At 52.2% G+C, this 27,227-nt stretch overlaps 1 protein-coding gene across 2 annotated transcripts; it reads right to left on the reverse strand.

The window, feature by feature from the left end:
• Window positions 1–2,294: 2,294 nt before the first annotated feature.
• CDK12 (cyclin dependent kinase 12) lies at window positions 2,295–27,080 on the reverse strand. 2 transcript variants are annotated; one of them, XM_032711327.1, is made up of 14 exons: window positions 25,666–27,080; window positions 19,523–20,404; window positions 16,075–16,251; window positions 14,980–15,119; window positions 14,233–14,403; window positions 13,280–13,469; window positions 12,751–12,807; window positions 12,172–12,273; window positions 10,816–10,893; window positions 9,978–10,094; window positions 9,189–9,320; window positions 8,015–8,229; window positions 5,306–5,758; window positions 2,295–3,088 (listed from the first exon to the last, which is right to left on the reverse strand). In XM_032711327.1, the coding sequence occupies exons 1-14, from the start codon at window positions 26,691–26,693 to the stop codon at window positions 2,406–2,408; spliced, it is 4,425 nt and encodes a 1,474-aa protein (XP_032567218.1). In that variant the 5' UTR covers window positions 26,694–27,080; the 3' UTR covers window positions 2,295–2,405. The 2 variants fall into 2 exon arrangements, with proteins under 2 accessions (XP_032567218.1, XP_032567219.1); XM_032711328.1 differs by lacking the exon at window positions 2,295–3,088 and adding an exon at window positions 4,086–4,587 and having other exon boundaries at window positions 25,666–27,077.
• Between the last annotated feature and the right edge of the window lie 147 nt (window positions 27,081–27,227).

The following is a 27,227-nucleotide window of genomic DNA, read 5'->3' on the forward strand; positions in this document are numbered from 1 at the left end:
AAAATCCTTTTGTCTTCTTTGTGCAGAGTGTTTAGGGGAAAATTAAAAAAAAAAAAGGTAAAAATTAAAAATAGGGGAAAAATAAAAGAAAAAGAGGTTGTAGGGGGACAGGAGTGGCCCCACAGCCCCCGTGACCTGGCCAGGCTGGACATCCCCAGCCTCCCCTGCTCCTGTGCCCTGGCAGGGAGTGAAAGGCTCGTGCTGGGACCAGTTAGAAAAGGCCAGTGGAGCTGGAATTGTGTGTCCCTCCTGGGGGGTTCAGGGGGTTTGGAGAAGGGAATGGTGGAACCCAGAGCCCCGTGGGGACAGAGGGCAAACGCAGGGAACAGACACCTGGAATGTCTGTCCCTGGCTGGGGGTGGGACAGGGAACAGGAGCCCCCAGCCCCTTCCCAGCCCCTGCTGGAACAGGGAGCAGTGGCAGTGTCCCCAGGGGGAGGGGGGGACACAGCTCTCCCAGCTGGGAGAGACCACCCTGAACTGGGACCAACCACCCCAAACTGGGACCAACCACCCCTAAACTGACACAAACACCCAGAACTGGAACCAGTGACCCCTAAACTGGGACCAGTGACTCCTAAACTGGGACCCCAAGGCCGGGATGACACCGGCACTGAGGAGGGGGCAGAGCTCGTGGGAGGGGGGGCCTCGTTCCCGGCAGCTTTTCCTGGGAATGCGCCAGTTTGGAAAGACAATAAACAGGCCTCCACTCCCCGAGAGGGTTCGGGCACAGGAACATGACTTTTCCTTCCAAATTGGATGGGATTGGGAAGGAACAACAAAAGCAGCAGCAGCTCCACAGCACCAAGAGCTGGCAGGAGCCAGGGAAGGGGAAAACAGGGAAATTCCCCCCCTTGAGAGGTGCCCGGCGGGTTCAGTGCACTGTGTGTCTCACAGAACTTCTCTTTTTTTCCTCTCTGCACATCAGGATGAACTAACAATTAAAAAAAACAAACAAACAAAACAAAACACCAAAAAAAAACCCCAACAAAAAAATCCCCACAGGTTGACAGTGGGGATTCAGCAATTCAGCTCCTCAGCCCTGGCAAATAAAAACAAAATATATCCATTTCTATTGACTTTTCTCTCCCCTCCTTCCTCCCACGGCAGAGCTGGGTAAGGCAGGATTTCCCCAGGTGGAGAAGCATCACCTATTGAGGTGCATTTATTTAAATTTCTCTCTCTCTCTCTGTATAAAAAGAAATTAAATCCTGTTAGTAGCAAGGCCCCCCCGGGTTCCTCCCCCCTCTCCTCCTTTAACACTCCAGAACTGTCAGCTGTAAAATTCAATGTTTTCCATAGGAAAGGCCTACTCAGAAACAAAAAAAAAAAAAAGCTGATAAATAGGTACCTTTGTTTTATTCATCTCTTTTTTTTTAAGTCTCATTGAAATGAACAGCGCAAGGGGTCCGCTGGAGGAGAAAACTCATCGTAAATACTTCCTTGACAACAACAAAAATAGAAATATGCTGATAGAAATGATACAGGAACACCTGGAAAAACCTCACAGGGATGAGATGTGACCAACCTTGGCAGGGTGGGCAGCACCAGCCCGGGATTCTGGGGGCAAATCACTCCCATCTGGTGGAAAATCCCACCAGGAGTTAAGATTTTTGTCTCCTTTTTTTAATTCTTTCAGTGTTCTGGAAGTTACAAGTGACAGAAATCTCCATTTTTTTCAGGGAGGTGTTCGCCTCGGCTCTTAAAAAAAAATAAAAATAAAGCAAAACAGGAAAAATAAGACAATTCCCACTGCAAAGTTACAGCAGGAGAGATTCAACCCTCAGAGATCCTTCCCAAAAAAATCAGTGTACTAAGGCTGCTGCCACAGGGGGCAGGATCTGGCCCCGGAGCAGAGGGAAAACCGGAGGCCTTATGGAAAGAAAACAACATTGGATGAACTGAGCACAACCAGTGTCACATCCCGGGGCCCCCAGCACTGGGATAACCCCTCCAGGTGCCTCTGCATCAAAATATTCCCCTTTTAATTTGCTTTTTTTCCTTTTTTTGTGAAGGAAATTGGGAAAATAAACAAACAAACAAACAAAAAAAAAACGCTTTGGGAAGCAGCCTCCCCCCAGCCCTCCCTGACCACAGGGAAACAGTTTTTTGTTTTTTATTTTAGTTCCTTCTTCCTCTCATTCCTATTTTTTCCATCAATCCCCCCCTCCACCCTCCCCTGGCTCAGCCTGGGACTGTTTTTGTCACTAACCCAGCGCGGGAGGGTCCGGCCCCGGCGGGACCCTGCGGCACATCCCGAGGGAAGGGAGGAGGGAGGGATGCAGGGGGAGCTCTGCAGCAGCTGAAATGTGGACGAGACCTTGCTCTGGCCAAAGAACCAAAAGGAAACCGAGTCCTGTGGCTGAAGGAGGAGAGGCGAGGGTGGGGAGGGGGGCCCGGGAATGCTCAGTAGGGAACCCCCCGGCCCCGGCCCCCCCTCGGAGGCACTCTGCCAGGCCCTCGGAACGCCTTCCCGTAGGAAGACGGTGCCTGGGTGGGGGCTCCCCAGCTGGGCCCCGTCCCTGCCCCGCTGGAACCGGCCGTTCCCGGCCCCAACTCGCCGTAGCTCTGGATTTTGGCCTCGGGGTGTCCCAGCGCGTTGTTGCTCCCCTCGGATTTGCCGAAGGATTGCCCGAGCGAGTGGAGGCCGACGGGGACTCTGGCGAAACGCAGGTCCTGGTCCCCTGGGAACTGCACCGATCCCGTGCCCTGGTAGTTGCTGGTCTCCCCGAGGTGGCTCACGGAGCCCAAGAAGGTCCTGCTTTTCCCCAGGGGTTGGGCAGAAGGTTCTAGAAGCGTCTGGCCCGAGTTCGGCTCCTCGGCACCGAATCCCCCCTCGGAGCCGTCGGCGCTGTAAGTCCTGGAGGGGTGGGAGCGGCCGTAGTCCCTCGGGGCCGGGGGCTCCTGCGTGGCATGGCCGGGCAGCTCCGTGTCCTGCTGGGAAAGGAGCTGGAGCAGCGCAGCCGTCACGGCCGGATTCAACTCCTGGGCTGCTCCGGAGAGATCCCCTTCGGGCACGGGAGGAGGCGGCGGCGGTCCGGGGGGCTCGGGGGGTCTCTTCTCTGGAGGGACAATGCCAGGAGGACACGCTGTGGAAGGGTGACTCCTTTTAAACACCGTTTCAAACACACACACACGCACAAAGACATTTCACAAGCAAACCAAACCGATCCCCGCCGGGCCCTGGCGCCGGGAAGAGGCGGAGGGGGAGTTTTAAGGCTCCTGGTTGAGAGATCAGGGCAATGTGTTCATTAACAGCGTCACCCAAAAGGCCCCACGGCAACAGCTGTCCTAAAACACCCGAGGCACCCGGGAGGGAATTCCCACTCCTGGATAAAAAGGCGGATGTAGAGCCACACGTGGAGCCACACGCCAGCCCCGCGCTCCCCAAAGCCGGAGGGACGCGGAGCCGCCCGGCTCCGGAGCGTGGCCAGGACGTGCTGGATTAGACAGACACAAAGCCAAGCCCAACCACACAGAGCCCAGCTCCTCACTGCTCCCACAGCATCCCACGGGGAGCAGGACACCCATTCCTGTCCCCTCCCACCGGCCCCAGCCCTGCTTCCCGACCTTTCCAACACAAGAGTCCAAAACAATCTCACCCCCCAAATATTTGCACAGAGTGGCCTGAGCATAAGAAAAAGCTTTTGCTTCCTCCCCCCTGCCCCTCTCTCCCTTATTTCCCCCCAAAAAATCAGGATTTGTTTCCAATCAGGACTTGTTTCAAGCCCCTCCTGGCAAGAACAAAGCTCCATCAGGCCCCGGCCCCCCCAGCTCTCACTGCTCTGGCACAGCCCCTGAGGCAGAGGGAGCACAAGTGGGCCTGTCTGGGAAGTGGGAGACGGGAGCAGAGCCCTGACCCTCCCCTGAGGCAGTGCCACACCTGTGAGTGACACCACAGGTGACACCACAGAGGGGAGGATGTGGCTTCCCCAGGGACACGACCTGCTCCGCTCCCAAAACCAGCCCTGACTCCTCTCTGGAGCAACACACCTGAGCTGCCTCCTGCCCCTCACCCACAGGTGAAGGAATTACAGAGGCCACGGACACCTTGTTGGAATCACATCCTCAAATCACTGGCAAAACTGGTTATTAAAAAGGTCAAACTTTATTGTGAAAACCAGTAGTCTTCCAGGACCACCCCTCCACCCGTATCCATCAGTCCACTTTGAAAACTAGATTGTATTGAAATCCAGGAGAAAAAAAAAAAAACAAAACAAAAGGAAAAAAAAACAAAAACAAAAACAATCTTCAGGTAAATTTGTAAAGCCAAGCTGATTTGGGGACAGCAATTCATTCCAAAAAGAGTTATCAACAGAGAACAACGGCATGGAATTCCATCTGCTCTACAGTAACCTAGTTATCTTCCAGGACTAGGGCAACAACAACAGAAAAAAAAAATAATAAAAAAAAAAATAAAAAGCACGATCACAACTGGCTCGTGGTGGGCGGGTGTTGAAGGCACGAGAACACAGCACGTTCAGCTACATTGCAGGAGGTGGGATCGGGCCAAAACAGGCTCCCCGGAGAGTCTGAGACAAACCCAGGAGGCGCTTCTACAACTGGGTGAGGTCGTCACAGGCTGTGGCTAATAAATTCAGAAAATCAACAGAAACAAGAGACATGGAGAATCATTTACACTCACCTTTGGCAAGGAAAATCCGAGACTTCACCGACACAACTGCTGCTCTTAAACTCTCTCACTAGGAGAAGCTGGATTTCGGGGCTTCAAAAACTGACCTGGTTTTATCTCACAACTGCCACTTAATCCCTCTCCCTTCAGCACTCACCAGCATTTCAGTTCCTTTAAAAATCATCTCTGACTGTTTATTTATTTTTTTTTTTTTATTCTCGAGAGGGCAGGAAGGGCACGGTGAAAAATACTTGGGGCCATCAATAAGATGGGAAAATCCAGAGAGATTCCTGTGCAAAAAAAAAAACCCCTCCCTGGATGTGCCAACTGCTCGCTGGGGGTGGGTTGAGAAGAACCGACCCTCCAGACTTCCCTTTCATTTTTGGGTAAAACCCCAAACCTTTAATTAATCTTCACTGACCCGTTCACAGTGGAGCACTAAAGGATTTTAGAGTGAATATTTGCATGTTTTGGCTGTTTGTAGTTCAAACCTCCCGAGCAGCCCAGCACTCACCGCGGGGAGGGGGGCACTTTGAAACCTGAGGTCTGAGCAGATTCTACCCATCCCCTTCCCTCCTCCCTCTCCAAGCTCTCATTCCTCCTGGAAACCAGACCTACCCCGCTCCCTGGGACGCTTCAACTCCTCAAACACGTGGAGGTTTTATTTATTTACCTGAGCTCTCCTCCGGGTGCCTCGTGGGGGTTTTCCGGGGCGCCCGCTGCTCGCTGCTCTTCTCCCCGTTGCTCTCCTCCAGGGATGGGATCCCGGGCTCCTGGCTCTTCATGAGCTGACTCAGCAGAACCGCCAGCACGTTCTGCATGTCTCCCTGAGCGCTGGCTGCGTCCGGAGTCTGCTGCTCCTCCGGCACCTCCGGAGGGGGCTCCTCTATGGCTTCCTCTGGCGGCGCCGCCGGGGGCTCGTGGTGCTCGTGGTGCTGCGCCGTGGCCTCGGTCAGCGCCGTGATGGACTGGTTGAGGGCCTCCAGCTGCTGCTGCATCTCGGGGTTCGAGTGCACGTTCAGGAGCTGGGCCATCTGCGGCACGCTCAGGTCGGTCTGGCTCTGCAGCAGGTTCAGGAGCACGGCCAGCTCGCTCTGGTTCAGCTGCTGCGTGATGTCCCCGAGGCCTGCGGGACACCCCGGGAGGGGACGAGAGGGGAGCGTCACTGCCAGGGGGGCTTTGGGGTCCTGGCACTGCTTGTGGAAATGGACACCCCTTCCCCATGTCCCACAGCAGTGAGCAGCCCTTCCCCATGTCCCACAGCCACGATCCACATCCCATAGCAAGGAATCCTCCTTCCCCATGTCCCACAGCCATGATCCACATTCCACAGCAAGGAATCCTCCTTCCACATATCCCACAGCCCTTCCCCATGTCCCACAGCCATGATCCACATCCCATAGCAAGGAATCCTCCTTCCCCATGTCCCACAGCCATGATCCACATTCCACAGCAAGGAATCCTCCTTCCACATATCCCACAGCCCTTCCCCATGTCCCACAGCCATGATCCACACCCCATAGCAAGGAATCCTCCTTCCCCATGTCCCACAGCCATGATCCACATTCCACAGCAAGGAATCCTCCTTCCACATATCCCACAGCCCTTCCCCATGTCCCACAGCCATGATCCACATCCCATAGCAAGGAATCCTCCTTCCCCATGTCCCACAGCCATGATCCACATCCCATAGCAAGGAATCCTCCTTCCCCATGTCCCACAGCCATAATCTGCATCCCATAGCAAGGAATCCTCCTTCCCCATGTCCCACAGCCATAATCTGCATCCCATAGCAAGGAATCCTCCTTCCCCACATCCCACGGCACTGAACACCCCTTCTCTGTGTCCCACAGTCAGGAACATCCCTTCTCTACATCCCCACAGCACTGAACACCCCTTTTCTCTGTCCCACAGCACTGAACACCCCTTTCTCCACGTCCCCAGGCTGGGGGAAGGCAGGGAGGCTCCAGGAGGAGGGTTTCAGGATATCCTGCTGGGATTCCCATGGCACGGCAGCAGCACCCCGTGGTGCTGGGCACACACTGCACCCACAGAGCTGCTGCTGCCTCTCTGACCTCCCAAATACCACTGCACACGGGGCTGCTGCCAAAACCCAGCTCAGCTGAGCCAAACCTCCCCATTCCTGGGTTTGGGAAGCCAGGGCATCCCAAGGATACCATGTTTATGAGGCTGGAAGCCCAAAACCCAGGTCAGAGCAATCACAGCAGCTCAGCCCCTCCCCAGGTCCCCATGGATCAGAGTCATCCCCTCCTGCACTGGGAAGCAGGTTTCCCAGGATGGAGCTGAGCTGCAGTTTGGGATGCAGGAAGGGTGTGTTCAGTGACACAGCAGAAGGAATTAGGTCAAGCAGAAGGCAATTCCTGGCCTGGGATCACAGGGCTCTGTCCTGACCTGCAAGGATCCAGGTTATCCTAAAATACATCCCTGGAGTGGCACCACCTCCCCCTGCAGCCCACTGGAGTGACAAGTGACAAGGGTGCCCCTTCACAGTGACACTGATGTTGGAACTTTTTGGGAATAAGGATGCCAAGGTTTGGTTTTAGAAGCTTAAACTGGAGCTCCTCTTGCTGGTGGGGGACGAGGAACGCGACACTCTTTTCCCAGCTGTTTGTTAATCCAAGCACCACCTTTTGTCCATCTGCCATGTTTCACTGAACACATGGATTGTGCATTCCCTGGAGCAAGAACTGTCTTCCTCATTACTTGTCAGCACAGCATTGGACACAAAGGAAGCTTTAGCCCCCATATCTGGGTTTTTATAAGGCTTCCACAGAACAATCAGGGCAGCTTTGTGTAACTCCACATTCCCAGGAATCAAAATACCTCCCCTCCAACTATTTTCTAGGCACAGGAAGGTTGGTCACGGGTTGGTCACAGTGCACAAGTTCTAGTCCTGCAAGTCTTGACGACCTTTTCTGCAATTAAGTGTGATAATGTACATTTTTGCACATACCCCACACCTAAGCTTTATATAATTTGATCAACAAGATCAAACTTCAGCTCCTGGATGTGGCTGCACCTTCCAGCCTATGATCTGTTCCTTCCCTGGCTTAAGTGACTCAGTGACTCCTTTCATCATCCAGCCTCTTTTAGAACTAATAGCACAGCTCAGAACAAATTCACACTCGGCTCATCAGTGACTTCTGAAGACCAGACAGAACCCTGTGTGCCTCCACAGCAGAGAGAGAGAAGAAAAAAAAAAAAGGGGAATAAAAGAAATGAGGACAGGAAGAGTCTGGAATGCCCTTTCTGCAGAAACAGAGGTGAAAGAACCAGACTGGCTCGAAAACCAGACACGAACCTCCCACACCCAGGGAGGGAACACACCGGGAGCCTTTTCCAGAGCAAAGTGGGCACTGACCTACTGCATCTGCAGCCCCAGGCTCTGCTTTGAGCTGGGCAGGCTGGGGGGGCACAGGACTGCTGTTGTTTTTCACAGTGTCTGTGCTTGTAACAGAGGTAGTTTCTTTCCGAGAAACTTTTGCCACCGGAGGCTCCTCCACGGCCATCCCGCTCTGCCGCTGCCGCCGGCGCTTCTTGCTCCACAGCTCGTGGCAATCCTGCCAGTGGGGGAGGCTGCAAGGCAACACTGGGCAGTGAGAAACACGCCTGGGAAACCAGGGGAATCCCCTAAACCCACAGGAAAAGTTGTTAGAGCCCTAAGAGAAGCGCAGGGGATGTGGTTCCAGAGAAGCCGCGGCTGCCCCGCCCCTGGGAGTGTCCAAGGCCAGGTTGGCCCTGGTTTGAACACTTGAACTCCTGTCCTTGGCAGTGCTCAAGGCCAGGCTGGGCAGGGTTGGACCTGGCCTAGTGGAAGGTGGCCCTGCCCATGGCAGGGGGTTGGAACTGTGTGGACTTAAAGCTCCCTCCCAACCCAACCCGTTCCATGATTCTACGTTCCCCTGACTGCAGCCAAACCAAGAACGGGCAAGTCCTGGAAACAGGAAAGGCAGCCTAATTACAGGGAATTAATTTAATTTGCACTGGGATCTCATCCCTGAGTGGCCTGGGATCTCACACAAACCCCAGTGAGGGCAAGTCCACCAAGCTCTGAGGGTCTGGGGGATTTAAGGAAGGCCCTGCCTTGAGGAACTCTGAAGGAAACAGGAATTTTGTGGCTGTACTTGCACACAAACCAGCCAGAGTTTTATCATCTGCTTGACTGGAGTGGGAGGAAATTGCTGCAGTGTGACACTGCTCAACTCTTCCACTCAATTAACACACAGCCTTAATGAGGCCTGACTGGTTCTCCATGGCACAGAGACAGGGATGTGTTACATCCCACTCTTGCACAACTTCCAACAGAGTTTTAGAGCATCTCACAAGCATTAAACTGGGCTTTATAAAACCAGGCTGTTATCAGGCAGAAATCCAACAGCACAGGAAGAGTGACTTGCTCAACCACAAGACAAAATACCAGGGCAGAGTAGAGAAAAGGGCCCAGAAATCATAATTTTGACTGAAAAAATCCCTCCAGCAGGGAGGGTCTCCTCCCCTCCAGCAGAGAGCCCATGGCTTTGGCAGCTGGGACTTACTCTGGAGGTGCCATTTTGCTGAGGTCAACGTCCTTCAGGAAGTCACTGTGCAGGGCCTGCTCTGCTGTGCAGCGTTTGCCAGGGTCCAGAGTCAGCATGTGGTCCAGCAGGTCCAGAGCAGACGAGGGAATGCTGGGGAGAGAGTGGGAAACACAGAGGAGTCAAGGGGGAACACGTGGAGAAGCCACTTCCAGAGAGAGACTCCTCAGGCCAGAGAGGAATCCACACAGCCAAAGTTTATCACTCGTGATGCAGCAGCTGGGGCTGTGCCAGGGAGGGTCAGGTTGGATCTCAGGGAAAGGTTCTTCCCCCAGAGGGTGGTTGGTACTGACCAGGCTCCCCAGGGCAGTGGGCACAGCCCCAAGGCTGCCAGAGCTCAGGGAGTGTTTGGACAACACTCTGGGGACAGGGGAGGGATTGTTGGGGTGTCCTGGGCAGGACCAGAGCTGGATTGGATATATATTCCACTATATTTCCAGCTCACGACTATTCCCACTTTAATTTTTGCCATTTATGAAAAGCAACTGGGTTACAAATCCCACAGGGTTATCCCACAATTAGACTCTCCCCCAGAGAACATCTCCCTGAAGTCAGACCAGGAGGATGCTCTCCTGCCAAGGGTGCTCCCACAGGGAATCCCTCCGAAGGCACCTGAGCCACATCAAGGTGCTGAGGGAGGGCACAGTGACCCCATCCCAGCCTTCCCCAGGGTGGGGAGAAGCTCCACAAACCACATCCAAAGGAGAAGAGGGGAGTCACAGAGGCCACGACCCCTCCCAGGCCACTCACAAGGAGAACTCCTCGCGCAGGCGCCGGCGGTATTGCTTCTTGGGCTTCATAGTGTTGAAGTAGGGCAGCTTGATCACATCTGGCCACACAGCTGGGCAGGGGCTCCCACAGAGCCGGCTGGGAGGCAGGAGAGCAGGGTCAGGCAGGTGGCACACAGGGGAAGAGTCCCCAACCCCAGAGAAAAGCTCCTTCCTGAGCAACTCACTGCAGCAATGACCAAGGGCTGGGCACACCTCGGTGGGGTGTTAAGGAAGGAGGTATCAGGGAGAGGGGAATGCTGAGCTTGAGTTTATAAACCACCCAACACAGTGAATTTTTCTTACTGTAAACATTAACATTTTTAAAATTTCTTACTTTAAATTTTAAAGATTTATTAACTTTTATTATCTTTACTATATGGGTGGGGAGGCCCTGGCACAGGTTGCCCAGAGAAGCTGTGGCTGCCCCTGGATCCCTGGAAGTGTCCAAGGCCAGGTTGGACAGGGCTTGGAGCAACCTGGGCTAGTGGAAGGTGCCCCTGCCCATGGCACGGGGTGGCACTGGATGACATTTAAGGCCCCTCCCAACACAAACCAGTCTGTGATTCTAATTTTCAGCGTGAGATGTAATTTAGGTTCATGATTTTTGTACTCAGCTCACAGCGGGCACATAAATGAAAAGCCACACACACCTGATGGGGGTGTGGACACCTGACTATTCCCACTTGCAGTTCCAGGCATTTCTGGCCCTATTTTGCAGGCAGGGGGAGAGAACAAGGGCTCCTCTAACACACGGCCTGTGTGCACGAGCAGCTCCTGCAGCGCCTCCCTCTCATAGACATGCATGTGCAACGCTTTACCTGATTAATTCAAGCTGAGCCAGTTCCAGATTGGCTTGAAAAATAGGCTTCTTTGTAAACAGTTCCCCGAGGATACAGCTGGAAAGAGGAAAAGCAAGAGGTCACGACAGCAAACCCTTGGGAGGAGCGTTTGAACAGTGCCGGGTTTCTGCTTTGCCCGAGGAGGGTGATTTGCATCAGGGCTTGTAGTTGAGCACTGACAGACTGACCTGTGTGTACAGAACCCCCGTGCTGGGCTCCTGGGGAATCACCTCCCTGCAAGTGGCTGCTTAATGCAGGAAGCCCTTGACGTGTTAACTCTTTGCAGGGAAAGGGGGATGTGTCCATGTGACAAGGAAAAAGAGCCAGGGGATCTCGTTTCCTCCAGGTTCGGCTTTCAAACCTCACTGTGCTGCCCCAAACTATCCTCAGCTGCCCCAACCTGTGTGTCCTGGGACATGGACTTGTGTCCAGCTGGGAAAGAGGAGGGAGGGCACAGCTCTGACTCCTTCAGGCCTCAACATCCCTCAAGCCAGCAGGAATCAGTGCCAGGAGCAGCTGAGGGGGACACAGACCTCTGTCTGCTGGAACAGGGACAACCCCTCTCATGGAACAGGACACTGAGCAGCAACTGGACCTCACTGCCAGAATTCCCAGCAGGAATCAGGATTAATTTCTGGCTTCCACAACCCTTTGCTTGTGTTCTAAGCTCTGCTGAAGTTCAGCTGTGAATACCCCAATAGGAAGTGTTCCCATTTTGGGCAATCCAGCACAAAAAAATAAACAAACTATATATATATATATAAAAATATATATAATATATATAAATATATTCTATATATAAAATATATACTCTATATATAAAAATATATATTCTATATATAAAATATATATAATATATATAAATACATTATATATAAAAATATATATTTAATATATAAAAATATACATTTTATATATTATATCTATATATATAATATATACATATATACACATACACATATATATTATATAATTTAATATAATTTAATACATTATATATAATTATATTAATAATATATAATTTTATAATATATAATATATACTCATATAATATACAACTTAATATATAATTTAAACATAATATTTTAAATACAAACATATACCATTAATAATAGTAGTATACACTTAAATTTTATTATTATTCTTAATAATAAATTTAAATCTAGTTTAAATATTTGTAATGTGAATATAAAACGTTTTACGTTTAAAACAGTATTTTTTAAACATTTGTTTTTTTTTTTAATCAGAACCCTGTGCATGGCTGGGACAGATCCAGCTGCAGGAACGAGCTCAGATTCCCCAGGAAATGCTCCTCAGAGCCAAGAGATCACTCACCCACAGCTCCACACGTCGATGGCAGGGGTGTAACGCTCCTCCCCCAGCAGCAGCTCCGGGGGTCGGTACCACAAGGTGATCACTTTGTTGGTGTAGGGCCGGCTGGAAGGCAAAGCACAAACAGAAACTGACGGCAGGAGCCACAAAACCCTTCACAACAGTTTGTTTTCACTGCCCAGCTGCGGAGCTCAACAGCAGCAGGGGCACTGCAGGTGCCTCCACTTCCCTGAGTTAAGGGAAGAGGGGGTAGCATGGGTTTTACAGGGCTCAGGACTCGAGTTGGAGGTACCCAAGACTGAATTCCTGCCCCTCAGGAGGCTGAATGTGCTGCCATCACTGAGTAGTGGCTGATCTGGGAGCCAAACGAGCTCCAAGGCCAACAGAAAAGATGTTTTGGCTCCTCATCATCTGGTTTTGCAATGAAAAGTTATTAATGGCAGCCAGGAGCGTATTTGTCCAACAGCTGGAGCTGGATGATACACTGGGAATCATTTCTCAGGACTTCCAAGCGCAGGGATCCCGTGGATGTTCAGGAGAAAGGAGCCCACCCCAGCTGTGTACACCCTGTCCCCTCCTCACCTCTCCTCTGAGCTGTAGAGTCGGGCGAGTCCAAAATCTGCGAGTTTGATTTGCCCACTGGAAGAGACAAAAAACCAGGCCCTGGTTTGAACCCCAGCAGGAGTCAAGCAGATAAATCACAGAACCCAGTGAGCTGGAAGGGACCCAGCAGGATCAGAGCCCTGCTCCTGGTTAAACCCCAGTCCAAGGGTAAGGAAACCCCCCCCGGAGCAGAAAGGCCTCCCAAAGCCACGTCTGCAGGAACCACTGCTGGATATGCCAGTCTGAGTTTCCCAGATTGTATTTAATGCTTCAAAGAAATGTAAAAAAAACCCCAATAATTCAGTGTCATCTCTACCACAAACCCTTCCCACTGGGCCAATATCCCAGAGGAATTCTTGAGGTGGATATCCAGCCACAGGGGTGGAATTACAGACAGGATTATTCCCACACCTCCTGCCCCTGAGCACAGCCAAGGTGAGGACAATGTGTCCTCTCAGGGAGAGCACAGGGAAGAGCTTGGAGAGAGGTGGATCCACCCTCAGGTTACCTGTTGTTCAGTAAGATGTTGGAGCACTTAATGTCTCGATGAAGGAAGTTCTTTTTGTGACAATAGTCCAGACCCTCCATTAACTGTTTCATGAAAGACTTGATATGGTCCTCTGAGAAATGTACCAAGCCAGATTCTAGCAGCCCCATTAGGTCATGGTCCATGTACTCAAACACAAGGTAAAAGGCACCTGGGATAAGAAACAAAGAAAAGATTGAAGAGCAGAGACACAAAAAAAGGAGGAGTGAAAGTAAATTCCATTGTTGAAACAGTCTTTTCTGTGCACTGCTGTCTTTAACAGCCTTGGGATGTTTAGGACTTAAAGGTCCTATGTGAATTTTTTCCCCCCAAGGGGTTAAAAAACAACCCCAAAACAACTAAGTAGCCCCTCCAAGCTGACATCTGAAATTAAATGTGCACTCCAGATAAATTCCTCTGAAATCCTGGCCATGTTTACCCATGTTTGCTTTGGTTATTTCCCTTCAGGAGAGTTTGCTGAGGAGACCACTGCTATGCATGGTTTGAACTCATGTTTGTGTTGCTCCCTTCTCTCTCATGGAACAGAAGGTCCCAAACAAGAGCCAGTGGGATTATAAAACACTCTCCTTCCACAGTGACAGACACAAGACTTTTCACACTATTGATAAGTTTGTTGCCACTAATCAGTGTTAGAAGTGACCCTGTAAAGGCCTTTTTTTTGTTAAAGCCTGTTCATCTGTGACTCTGCAGGAATGAAGTCATCCCTCTAGTGCAACAACTCACTTTAACTGGGATCTATCCTTTGAGGAAAGGCCGAGCCCGGCTGCCAAACTCCCTGGAACTGCTCAGAAAGGAGGAACACAAAAAAAACCCCAAAGCCACCCCAGAGTTCAGATTTTGAGTTTTGCACTAAACCAACGAGTTGCACCACATCCGTGGCTGCTGGAAAACCCACACCTGGAGCAACCAGGTACCTTTGTCCTTCTTGAAATCCAGTGCATCTTGTTTGTCCGTGACGATCTCCTTCATGTTGACGACGCTGCGGTGGATGAGCTGCCGCAGGATTTTGATCTCCCGGATGGCTGTGATGGGAAATCCCTCCTTCTCGTTGTCCAGGCGCACCTTCTTCAGGGCCACCAGCTCACCTGCCAAGGCACACCTGGCTCATGCCCTGCCCTCCTCACCAGCCCTCCCCGGGGCTCCAGGGAAGCTGGAAGGAGCCACGAGCACCAACACCCACCAAGGGCGGCAGAGGCAGCTTTAGTTACCCCCCTAAATTCAGTTAAATTGCTCTGCCAGGAGTTATCACGCTTGGACTGGTGACACCTGTGCTCCTCCTAAGCTGTTCCAGTAGGAACTCACATAGGGGAACACACATTTACCCCGGAATTTCCCACTATTCTCTGCTACAGTCAAGTCTGACACGGACCCATCGAAAAAGCAGAGGTTTAATTGGTACCTGTGGCTGCCACAACCACCTGACCAAGGGTCAAACCACACACCCAGGGCACAGGATCTCACGGGCAGAGTGGGAAGCTGGGCACTAGCTCAGGATTTCAGAGCTCCTGTTCTTCCAGCCCTCTGGAAGTGCCTGTTCCAGGAGCCATTTCTAGTTCTACAGGGACTGGTCACCAACCAGCCACACCATGGGTGCTGAGCACACCCACAGCAACACAGACTTCCAAAGGTGGAATTCACCTGGAGCCACTCTCCAGCCTTACCTGTGTCCTTGTCCTTGGCTTTGTAGACCTGCCCGTAGGTCCCCTCTCCGATAATCCCAATGATGTCAAACTTGTCCACACAGCGCTTCCCCCAGTCGCTTTCCGTCTGTCTCCTCTCCCCATACCGAGGACAACAGATTCTGGGAGAGGGAACAGGCCTGTGAGACACCCCAGTGTCACCCCAGTGCCACCTGCCTGGCTGCTAAACTGACCCCCAAACCCCAAAGGCAAAGCTCAGCAAGGTCGGCTTCGCACTCCCAAAAATTTGAATGTTTGGGACAGCTCGATGAATTTTGCTGTGTAATCCCAACTGCTCCAGGCACAGGCAGGAATATTATCCTGGAAAGAATTATTATGCTACAGTAGGACAGAAATTAATGTCTGTGCTATTTCACAAGATGCTGGATATTTGATTTTTATTTATAAGGCAGTGTAATGCTCTGTACAGAACACTAAGAGAGTTTGCTGCCTCAAAAACTGCTTGAACTTTGTTATTAGGGGAAGTTCTCTGTGCCTGGAACATGGAATCATGGAATTGTGGAATGGTTTGGATTGGAAGGGGCCTTTAAAAGCCCATCCAGTGCCACCCCTGCCATGGGCAGGGACACCTTCCAGTATCCCAGGTTGCTCCAAGCCCTGTCCAACCTGGCCTTGGACACTTCCAGGGATCCAGGGGCAGCCCCAGCTTCTCTGGGCAACCTGTGCCAGGGCAGCTCCATCCCCAACACTTCAATCATGAAATGCATCAAGAAAACAAGGACATCTATCTGGAATGACCAACTTCTAAAGGCACCACGAGCTTTACACAGGGGTGCTCACAAGGAGGTTTCTCAGGGCTGTGGGCATGGTTGAATCAAAGAGCTTTTGGGGTAGATGTGGCTGGAGATTGAACATGGCACACTCCAGCAACTTCTGCCACTAATCCTCAAATAAATGAGGGTCCAAATATGAAACAACCCACGGGAAATGGTGTTTATACAAGAAAACACAGAAATAGGAACTTGTCTCCTCCCCATTTCACTTCCCTCAATAAAGAGCTCTCACATCAGTAAAAAAAAAAAAAAAAAAAAAAAGAAAAAAAAAAGCCAGGCTTACTTTGGTCTCTTTTTGAAGGGTTGCTGAGGTGGTGTGGCTGCCTTTGGTTCTGGGGAGTCGGGAGGAGATGGGTCCCCCCCGGGGAGCTCCGGGGGGAGCGGGAGGTCCGTGAGTAAGTGGCGTGGTCTCTGCTCTCTGTCCTTCTTCACAGGTTTCGGAGGAAGAATCTCCTTTGGACTAAACTCCGGAAAGTTAATACACAACACACGAGTCAGACTCAACACAGGGGGGAAAAAAGCTGCTGCAGGACAACAGCTCTGGTTGACAACCAGAAGTGTCAGAATTAGCACGGCCCAAGTATAAAATAAAACAGCTTTAAACTTTCGAGTGCCCGTACAACAGGAGAGAAAAGTGTGAGAGTTGAACAGGGCATTCAATAAACACACAGGTCTGCACTGGGACTTGCTCCATCTGCACAAATCAGTAGTCATGTGGAGCTTCCTATGAGACAGCTCAGAGCATCAGTCAGAACCCACTTTCTGACCTTTACTTCCCCTATTTACTTCACTTATCATCACGAAATTAAATGCATGACTTGGTAAGGCCTGCCAGAAATACAGACCCAGAGCTAAACCTCTCTCCACGAGCAACTTTTAACTTCACAGCAAAGCCTGAAATGTGCCTTTAACTCCTGAATGCTGCTGAGAAACCAAGAGTTCATTTTTTTTAAATCCAGTTCCCAGTGGCATCAGAAGTTTGGTTCAGACTGGCAAGAGTCAGGTGAGCAGAAAGAACTCACTTTGCCTCTCGTGTCCTCAGCAAGGAGAATTCCTGGGTTTGAACAGTCAGGAATTCTCTGCTTCACCATAAAAAGATGAAGAGATGCAAACAACCTTCCCAGGCGTGTTTTTAGGGCAGGAGTAGGTTTGGTGTTTGTCAGCACCATCAGCTGTGACACTTCAGCACAGATGAACTGATGGAAGTAGGTCATTTTCCCAATTATTTTATTAGACTCTGCCTAATCTGCATGACAATCTCTTGTGAAACCAAGTTAAGGAAGGAGGAAGACAAGAAACACCTGAAGTGGGAGAGCTGGACAGGCTAAAACTCACCCCCCATTGACTGCAAACTCCTGAGGAGCAGAATAACAGTATTTAAATATCTATATAGGAAATTATGGAATTGTTTAACTGGAAAAGCCCTCTAAGGTCAAGTCAAACCATCAACACTGTCACATTCACCACCAAACCACCTCTCAAAGGCTCAGCCTTTCTACAGACACCCCTCAAAAGCCAGTTCTCTGCAAGACCTTGGTGGGTGAAGGTGTAGGGGGTAGGGTCAACCTGCAGTGCCTGGCCTTTCAGGAGGCCCCTTCTCCTAAAAAATTCCCATTCCCTTGCCATTATCCGTGCTCAGTTTCCTACTTGCAGGCCAGCACTGGGTCACTGGAAGTTCAGTTGCCCCAGAACATCTCTGAGAGCCAGGAAATCAAACAGACCCTTTGGAGCTGCACAGGAATTAGAAAGGGTGAGCACAGACAGCCTGACAAAGACTCCTTGGAGCTCCTTTCTCCCCTAAAATAGCAGGGATGCCAACCCTAGAAAGGAAGGACTGCCAGCAGCTGGATCTGTGCTTGTAACCAGGCTGGTGCTGTCATCACTCAGCCAGATGTTCCCAGGAAGCTACAGGAGCTCTGCCCCTTCGGAGTACGACACCAAACCCACACAGAGTTTGTGCCTCTTCCTCCTAAACAGCTTTTCCTGCTCTCCTGGTGAATCCCCTGGACTTGCTGCGAGGTCTAAAAGCATTGCAGGAGGTTGTAAGCCTGGAGAGGTTAAAGAGCCTCTAATTGAATGAGGTGCTTTTCGTGCTTGGACACTTCCAAGCCCTTTTCCAGCCCTGTGCTCAGGGCTGGAACATTCCCCAGGCTCAGCAAGGACAACAAAAAGTCCAGCTCAGAAAGTTTTGCCCATAAATGTGAAGGCAGTTGGTTAAGGGGGAGATTCTGCCACATGGAACTGCCACCAGACTCAGCAAAACGAGCAGGATTTCCCACCCTTTAATTGGGGGAAAAGTCACATAAAGCCACTTACTGAGCTTTGCTCCAATCCCCTCATCACCCCCAGCCCTGAGGTCAGGGATAAAACAAAACTAAGCCACACCTGGGTGGTAAAAAAAGAGCTCTGGGTGTAAGGGGCTAAAAAAAAAAAATACAATAGAGATTTGCAGGACAGCTTCTGGGTTTGGAAACGAGGGAATGCAGCAGCAGGATTTGCTCTGACTGGCATTTGGGTTGGGAAAAACTGTTCAAAGCTCTTGCTGATCACAGAGACATTTAAACTCAGTATTAGTTGCTGAACAACATCACACAGCTCAGGGAGGGCAACAACCACATGGGAACCTCACTTTTAGGTTGGTGGCAGAGAGAACATTTCCCTGATTGGCATCAATACCAGGATAACCCATGGAAATCAATTCAGTAATCAGAATATGGAACACAAGGAGTTCACTTGACCACAGGGTGATTTTGTATCGAGTCAGAAGCTGACTGCCCAAAATCAAGCACATCTTTAGTGGTTGGGAATATACAGAAGTTTTTAGGGAACTACAGGCTAAACAAATCAAGTAGGAAAAAGAATAAATATATATTGCTTATGACCTGGAGTTAACAGCACTACAACACACCAACAGCTAGAAGGGAGAGAAAGAAAATATAAATATCTGGGTTTCTTCTTTTCCATCTCCATTTTGGTTATCCTGCTCCTTTCCCCTCTTCCTCCCACCAAAAATAAAAGCCCCACAATGAGGTTTTCCAGACGAGTCCATCACAGAAGCCACGACCACCCCCAGCCCAGCCAGAGCTCCAGTTCCAGGACAGAGCCAAGTCTGCATGTTTTGATCAGGAATTACAGGAAATCAAGTTGAAGTAGGTGCAGTTTCACTCATTTTTAAGCAATACCTACTTCTCAAGCAGTAAAGGTTTGTATTAATGACTCAATAATTAAGACAATATTTAAGTTCAACCAGTGCTGGTTTTACCCATGGGCATGACCTGCATGGTTGGTGAACTGGGAACAGAAAAAGCTCTGGTTTATGTCCCTGGATTGGAAGTGTTAAGCTCTTCCCTGTTCCTTAAGTACAAGTTTTGGAGGAATTAAACAAAAAACCCAGCGATTTAAAAAAGTGAGTCTGTGCAAACAGCTGCAACACAAAGAGGTGCAAAATCCCAGAGCCACGTTCCATTCCTGCAATAAACACGACCAAAGAGGGGAAACCTTCACTAAGCAGCAGCCAAACTCCTGCTTCCCACAGGGATAAGAGGTAACTACCTGCGTGGGATCACCAAACTCTCCACAGAAACCTGCCAGGGCCACCACCTGGAGCAGCCCTGGGATAACACATCTATCCCAGGGACAGTTGTACCCTGCAGGGGAAGCTCCCAGCTGCCAAACTCCCCTCAAACCCCTCGTTATTTCAATGCAAAGGGGATGCTCTGGCGTGACCTTACCTATCCAAGTCATCTTCCCCAACTAAAATAGGGGGCAGCGGAAGCGGAGGCAAGGTGGAAGTTTTCAGGTGTGGGATAGCAGCCGTCACAGACACTTGGGTTTTTGTAGCCACCTGCACAGAGGACTGGGAGTTCACCTGAGAGGATAAAGTAGACGTCCTTGGGTGGGAGGAGGATGGCAAAGACGTTGGGGCTGGAGGAGGGGCCTGGACAGGAGTCACTTGGGCTGGAGGCAAAGGCGGGACGGCGGGAGACGGAGGCAAAGGCGGCAGCGGCGGAGTCGGAGGTGGAGGGGTGGTGGTGGGCAGGGGTGGAGGGGGGGACTTGATTGAGGGCAGGGGGGGTGGGATCTCCTTCTCCGCTGTGTCTGTCTCCTTTGGAGATACCAGGTCCTCCGCCGCCGCTCCGGGCTTCGAGTCCTTTGTTCCCGAGGGTTTGGAGTCCCGAGCTGGCGCGGGATGTTTGCGCTCCGCGTTCTCCTCCGGCCGGGCCCTCGCCGGCTCCGCGGGGCCCTTGGGCTCGGCGTTGCTGTGCAGTAAGTTCACTGACTCTGGGTCTGGCGGAGCCTTCTCCAACTTAACACTTTTGGTGGCCTTTTTAGACTCCGGCCCGGCCTCCTTCAGCTCGGCCAGGCTGTTCTCCTTCCTGGCCAGGAACACCGGGGAGCCCTTCGCCTCCTTCCCGTCCACCTTGGCCGCAGCTGCTGCCGCGGCCGCTCGCTCCTTCTTCTTCCTGCTGAGCTCTGCTCCCAGGCTGGAGTTCAGCGGGAGCCTCGTGGGGGAGATGCTGGAATGGCGGCTGCGGGACCCAGACCTCTGCTTTTTGCTGTGAGATGAGTGTCTTGAGTATCCAGGGCTGCGGCTCCGGGACTTCACGGACTTCCTGGGGAGAGAGACACGAAAGGAAGCGTCTGTCAAACTCTGAGCTACTCACCAACCACTGAACCCAGGCTCGGGCAGGTCAGAGGGTCCTCAACACCCGTCAGGAGAGATTAAAGCTGCTGAAAGGGGTTATTGAGTCAATCAGGAGTGGTTTCACACCACCACCATCCAGCCTTCCTGGGTCAGGACCACCCTCACCATCGCACCGGTAACACAGAAACCAAGGACCAAGGCTGGACAATCCCCAAGGAAAAGAGGAGATCACGGAGCCAACAGGAGATCCCAGTCCAGAGGATGAGCTGGCAGTTTGGGAATCCTTCACAGCAATCAGGTACAGCTTTAAAGGAAACAAGGGATAAAACAAGAGCAAATCTGCCTCAGGAAATCACACACTTCAAGCTCATTTCCCCCCTTGGTTCTTTTACTGCCGTCAGAACTCCAATTTGCACAGTGTGATTTGGGAGAAATGAAAAAAAAAAAAAACCCAGCAATTTTTCTGAGGTCTTGGTCTTCCTCTACAATAAATGGGCTCTAAGTCACGTATTTCTGCAGAAATAATCACAGAAAACCTGTGCTGTGAGCGAAGCAAGGCAGGGAACACCTCACACCATCAGGCTGAACCTGCTCAGGAGAGAGCAGCCACCATCAGCTCAGGGGAGACTGATGGGGAAACTGGATGAAAAAAATAAAATGGAAGTGGAAACTAGAACTTCCAGAGTCCACATCAAAATTCCTGATAAACCAGAACCGCTTCCTCCACTCCAGCAGGAACTAGGATTGGATGCTGAGACAGAAGGTTTAATGGCATGGGAAAACCAAACATTCTGAGATCAGACCCTATAAATACTGTCATAGACACAACAGTCAGTGATTATTTAGGGCATATTTGGAAAACATGGAATTCTCTCAGAATACAGTCCCAGAGCAGATATAAAACACACACCTCATCCCAAACAGGTCCAAACACAGGCAGGCAGCCCTGGATCGCCTGTAACCACGCACAGAACACAACTAACAACAAGGCCTGAACTCTTTGTAGTGCCACACAAATCAATATTATCCCGAGACAATCAATATTGGCAAACCAAACTGGAGAGCTGAGGTAACACAGAGCTCATCACCACAAACACCTGCCAGGATGGGCAGCTGGGACTGGGGGAGGTTCACCAGAACCCCCTTCCCTCGCTGCTCCAAGGATCAGCATTCCTCTCTCTCTCAGTGGTACAACCCCAAGAGAGCACCAGGGCTGCAGGCAGGTCCTCACCTTTAAACTCACAAAATGAACATACAACCACAAGGAGGAAAAAGCGGGATCTAAAGCCACTCAGCTCTTTTGCCTCTTCAACACATCATGAGTTCTGCCTCAGGGTCGTCTCTTTTTCCAAGGTTTTTTCAGGGAACTGATGATCTGGGACACAGCTCACCTGCCACCAGGAGCTGGGACAGCAGTTACTTTTTCACCACACTCCAAGATACCTGGGGCTGAGGAAAACATTCTTAATGAACCCTGTGGGACCACAGTTTGGGGTTGGCATTCCCTCCTGCAATCCTTCCAGGATGGGCTGTTTAAGGTGCTGAAAGACTCCACTTCTTGCTCCTTGTTTCCCACCCTCCCTCACCATTAACCCCCCAAGTTACTCCAATCCATGGAATGGGTTGGAAGGGACCTTAAGGCCCATCCAGTCCCAGGAAGGACACCTTCCACCAGCCCAGGTTTTCTCTTCACTAACAACAATCACCTACCCTGATCACACAAAGAGCTGTTGTGTCCAAGCCCATTTTCCAGGCTGGTGTTTACAGCTGCTTTGTCAGACCTGAAAAAGGCCCCACATCCAGAAGCCTTCTTGCTTTCCCAGCTCCACACCACTCCAACAAACCTCATCTCCCATCACTGGACCATCAGCAGCCCCAAAAGCACCAACACCCAACACCCACAGCACCTGCTGAGGGGCCTTTTACCACTGGGTATCTCAAAACAGATGCAACGAGGCACACAAGGTGCACAGGGAGGTTTGGCTTTTGGAAGAGAACCCTTTCCACCCTCTGGAACCATCTTTTGTGGCTTTGCCTGCAGCCACTTATTAGTACTTTTACCCCTTTCACCCTCTAATGTGTATTAATGAGGACTCCACACCTTATTTGCTTTGCCAGGGTTATCCAGGATGGATAAGGGGCAAGTCAGTGTCAAATGCAGATCTTCTGGATAAAAATGCCCTGGGACTAAAAACCACCTCGTTGTCCCTCTAGAACTGGAAACCAGAAAGGGAAGATACCAACCACGAGGACTGAGAGTGAACACAGAGCTGAGGATGATGCCTCACCTAAAAATCCAAATAAAAACCATTATGACATTCATTTAACTCACACAAGCAGAAGACTGGAATGGCCTTTGGAGACAGGAATGCTGGAACCTTCCAGACTCCTCATGCTGAGCAGGGCCCTGGTTAATGGGTGTTAGAGAGGGAACCTGCAATCAGGTGGCAAAGCCCCACATCACCCACTAACAACCTTCCCAGGGAACACCTGCAGGCACCAAAACGTTTCACCTGCTCCAAACCACAACAGAAGTTAAGAACAAAGTGGAAAGTGGTACCTGGGAAGCCCAAGTGCTTGAATTTCTCAGGAAACAAGCTCTGTTTCTTCATTTTTTTGAATGCCCAAAGACCTTTCACCACGGGCAAGAACCCCAAACTCCAGGATGTGCTCACTCACACTCACCACTACGCTCAGCACCCAGCACATCACACCTCCAGCAAGCTGGAGGACTCTGGAATTCCATCTCCCTGTTTTAGCTGCAATGACAACAGTTTCCACACAGAATGGCAAAGCACATCTGTTATTTTCCCTGCTGACCAAATCCTCCTTGTTTCCCGCTTGATGGGAAGAGAGAGTTGTTTTCCACAGCTGCTGGAAGTGCAACCCCTCTGGATTTTCTCCAATCAGCACACGGATTCAGTCCCCCAACACCGTGTTTTGGACACAGAGATGAAAGAAAAATGCAGAATGCACCAAAAAACCCTCATGTTGTCACTCAGTGGAAATAACTGAGTGTCCCAGAAAAGCCCGAAGAACGTAAGCCACAGTCAGGTGTTCAGGGCTCGGGTGTGCCAGTTAAAAAGAGGTTTTCTCTCCCAAAAATATTCCTGCCCCTCCACAGGAACCAAGAGAAGGGATGACAGAGTCACTGCCCAAAGTCAGCTGCCTCAGTACAAGGGGAGTGTAAACAGTGTATAACCTTTGCAACCTGTTTTGGTTTGGGGTCCAACACCGAGTCAGAGATGTCCTTAAAAAGTGGGTCTGGCAGTTCAGGGAAGCAGCACAAAGTTGCTCCCTTAAAATCAGGAAAAATGTAACTGGACTTCAAAACTCAGAAGCAACCAACCATTTGCACAGAGCAAGCTCCAGGTTCTCCTGGGAAGTGGAGCAACCTGAGGGGAAAACACACACCTCTTGGGATACCACTGCAGTTCCCAAGGGTTTCTCCCTGCTTAGGGCTGAACTGACACTTCTCAAGTGCCAAAACACACAATTTTATCAATTTATAGACACATCCTGCCACTGTATCCCTCATCTTCCAAATATTGGTACATAACGTGTAAGAGTAGCCAAAAGGATTGAGGGGAAGGAGGGGAAAACCCTCCAGGCCTATCCCTGAGGGCCTCCCAGGTGCACACAGAGAAAACAGGGCAGGGGAGCAGCAGCCTGGAATAAAGAGATTTTACATAACAGCTTCCAGGGGGTAAAACCAACAGAGGCCTCCCAGCAGGGACAAAGGCAGGTCCAACACGGAAGGCAGCGTTCCTGAAGGGAAGTTTTAGTGACAAAGACCAAATTCCAAGAGCCTTTGGGAAGTGCTGATCTGGAGGATGCAGCGCAGCAACCAAGGGGCTGAGCATTCCTATGGCCATTACATTGCAGGTCACATCTGAATTGCCATGGAGCTCCAGCCAAAGCTCCACAGCATCCATGGTGACAACTGGAAACTCACTGAACACAGGCCAAAGCCAGGGAAAAAAAAATTAAAAAAAAAAAAAAAAAGGATCAATGTTGGCCATGTAACAGGATGATTAATGAACATCTGAAATAAAACACACAGAACTACCTTGAAGTGATTGTTTCCTTCTGTAGCAAAGTTATGGAGTAAAGAAAAGAGAAAAGAAAAAATGAGAGTTAAACCAAAATCCAGCTGGTTGGCTCCTCATCCTTCCAGAATGCCCAGATTTCAGAGGGGAAGGAAGAAACTGAGAAAAGAAAGTTCAGGCTGAGAGATGGAGTTTGCACGTGGCCACCTCTGATCCAAGGGGAAAGACAAGACAAATCAGTTCAGAAAGAGCAAAATCCACCCAAAATGAGCCCTCCTGAGAAGTGGGATCAGGTTCCCACATGGAGTAAACAGATAAAGGCTTCCAGAAAGAGGTGAAAGGCTCCCCCCAGATGAGCTTCCCACCAGGTAAAGCACCTTAGATCCCGCTCCCGAGCCCAGAGGCCACTCCAGAGGTGGGTGTAACTTAATCCCAGAGCTCATCCAGCCTCCCTGCCCAGAGCCAACATGGACGCTGCCTCCTGCCACGCTCAGAGGCGTTTCCCAAAGTGTGGACACCGTTCCAAGGGAATTGCCACCACCCCAACCAAAGCAGCTCCACACACACCACTCCGTGGCCAAACTCAGCACCAGTGGGGAGGAGGAGGAACCATCCCAATCATGGAATGGTTTGGGTTGGAGGGGATCTTGAAAATCATCCAGTCCCTCCCTGTGCCACGGGCAGGGACACCTTCCAGTATCCCAGGTTGCTCCAAGCCCTGTCCAATCTGGCCTTGGACACTTCCAGGGATCCAGGGGCAGCCCCAGCTTCTCTGGGCAGCCTGTGCCAGGGCCTCCCCACCCTCCCAGGGAGGAATTCCTTCCTATATCCAGCCTGAACCTCCTCTCTTTCAATGTGAGTCCACTCCCCCTTGTCCTGTCACTCCATGCTCTTAGAAATAATCTTTCCCCACCTTTCCTGCAAGTTCCCTTCACTGAACTTCTTAAGAGGCAAAACCTGAGCTTTCCAAGCGCTGGGATTCAGACACAGACACGAGGCCCTGGAATTTTTTCCTAATATCCCACCCAAACCCACACTCTTCCCATACGAACCCATTCCCGCTCATCCCATCGCTCCATCCCCTTCCAAAACCTCCTGCCCCACCTCTCCCGTAATTCCCTTCACAGGCTGACCCCCGGCATTCCCATCCCCATCCCGGCCCTCTCCCACCCACACGCACCTGGCGATGGGGCTCCTGCTCACGGAGCGCTTGGAGGCGAAGGGGCTGCTGGAGCGGCGGCGCCCGTAGGGGCTCGGGGACCTCCCGCTGTAGGAGCCGCTGCCCCTCTCGTAGCTGGACGAGCGCCGGCGGGCGTAGGGGCTCACGGAGCGCTGCCGCCGGCTGTAGGGGCTGGGCGAGCGGGCGTTGGACTGGTAGCCCATGGGCTCCTTGTAGGGCGGGCTGAGCGACTGCCGGCGAGAGGAGCCGCCGGGGCTCTTCCTGTAGGGCTCGTAGGTGCTGGACGTGTGCGAGCGCGGCGGGCTCAGCTCGTACTCCTGCACGTAGGAGGCTCCCGAGGGGCTGTCGTCCAGCTTGGGGCTGTCCGACCACTTCCTGTGGGGGCTCCGCGACTTGCGCTTGGGGCTGTCGAGGGTTTTGTAGCTCTTGGGGGCGTCCCTTTTGCGGTGGCTCTTGCCGCGCTCCTTGTGGCTGGACTTGAGCTCCCGCTCCTTCCTGGACTTCTCCTTGTGCGCCTTGGCCGAGCGCGACTCCTTGTTGCCGCTCTTGGAGGAGGGAGCCTTGGGGTGCTCGTCGCTCTCCGGGAGCCTCTTGGAGGATCCCGAGACCCTCTCCTTGGCGGACCTGCTGGAGGCTTCCAGGCCCTTCTCCAGCTTCCTGTCCTTCTCCGCCTGCTTGCTCTTCATCAGCTCCCGCAGCCGCTTGTGCTGGTGGTGCCGGTGCTTCTGCGCCCTCTCGCCGCGCTCCCTCCTGTCCTCGCTGTCCCTCCTGTCCGGCCTCAGGGCCACGTCGTCCGAGAAGGTGTCCGAGTCCGAGCTGATGTCGTCGTACTCCACCAGCGGCTTGATCACGGCTCCCAGGGGCGCCGCCGCCTCCTGGGCCGCCAGCGGGGACTCCTTGGAGTGCCTGGATTTGTGCCTCTTGTGCCTGGAGCCCGCGCGGTGCCTCTCCCTGCTGTTGGAGCTGCCCGCCTGCGAGGCCCCGCCGCCGCCGTCCTTCTTGCCCCCATGTCTCTCCGGGTTGGGCATTCCTTCCTTCCCCCGCTGCGCTCGGGAACGGCCGAGGGGAACTCCTGGGAACCCCCCCCGGGCTTCAAACTCCCTCAAACTCCCTCCGCGCCCGCCCCGGGGCCTCGGCCCTCCCTCCTACATGGGGAGCGGGCCGCGAGGCCCCGGCGGAGGCGGGAGGGACGGGGAGGGAGGGGGGACCCGGGAGGGGAAGGGAGGCCCCGGGAGGGGGCGGGGGAAGGGCCGCGGCCTCACCGCCTCATCCGCGGGGGCCCAGGCCCGGCGCGCGGGGAGGCGGTGCCGGGGGGTCCCCGGAGCGCTGCCCTCCCCCCCCCGCGGTGTCGGGCGGCGGTGTCGGATCCCCGGGCGAGGGTCCCCGGGCGAAGGGCGGGTCCCGGCGCAGCCGCCCCCGGCCCGGCCCGGCCCCCGCGCGCTGCCCGACCCGGAGCGGCGCCGACCGGGGGGCACCGCGGCTCTCGCGAGAGCCCGCGCAACTCTCGCGAGAGCGCCTCCCTCTCACCCCCTCTCCTCCCTCCCTCTCCCCGCGGTCCCTCC

Source organism: Chiroxiphia lanceolata, chromosome 26 (assembly GCF_009829145.1).
Source record: "Chiroxiphia lanceolata isolate bChiLan1 chromosome 26, bChiLan1.pri, whole genome shotgun sequence".
In the NCBI taxonomy this organism is placed as follows: Eukaryota; Metazoa; Chordata; class Aves; order Passeriformes; family Pipridae; genus Chiroxiphia; species Chiroxiphia lanceolata.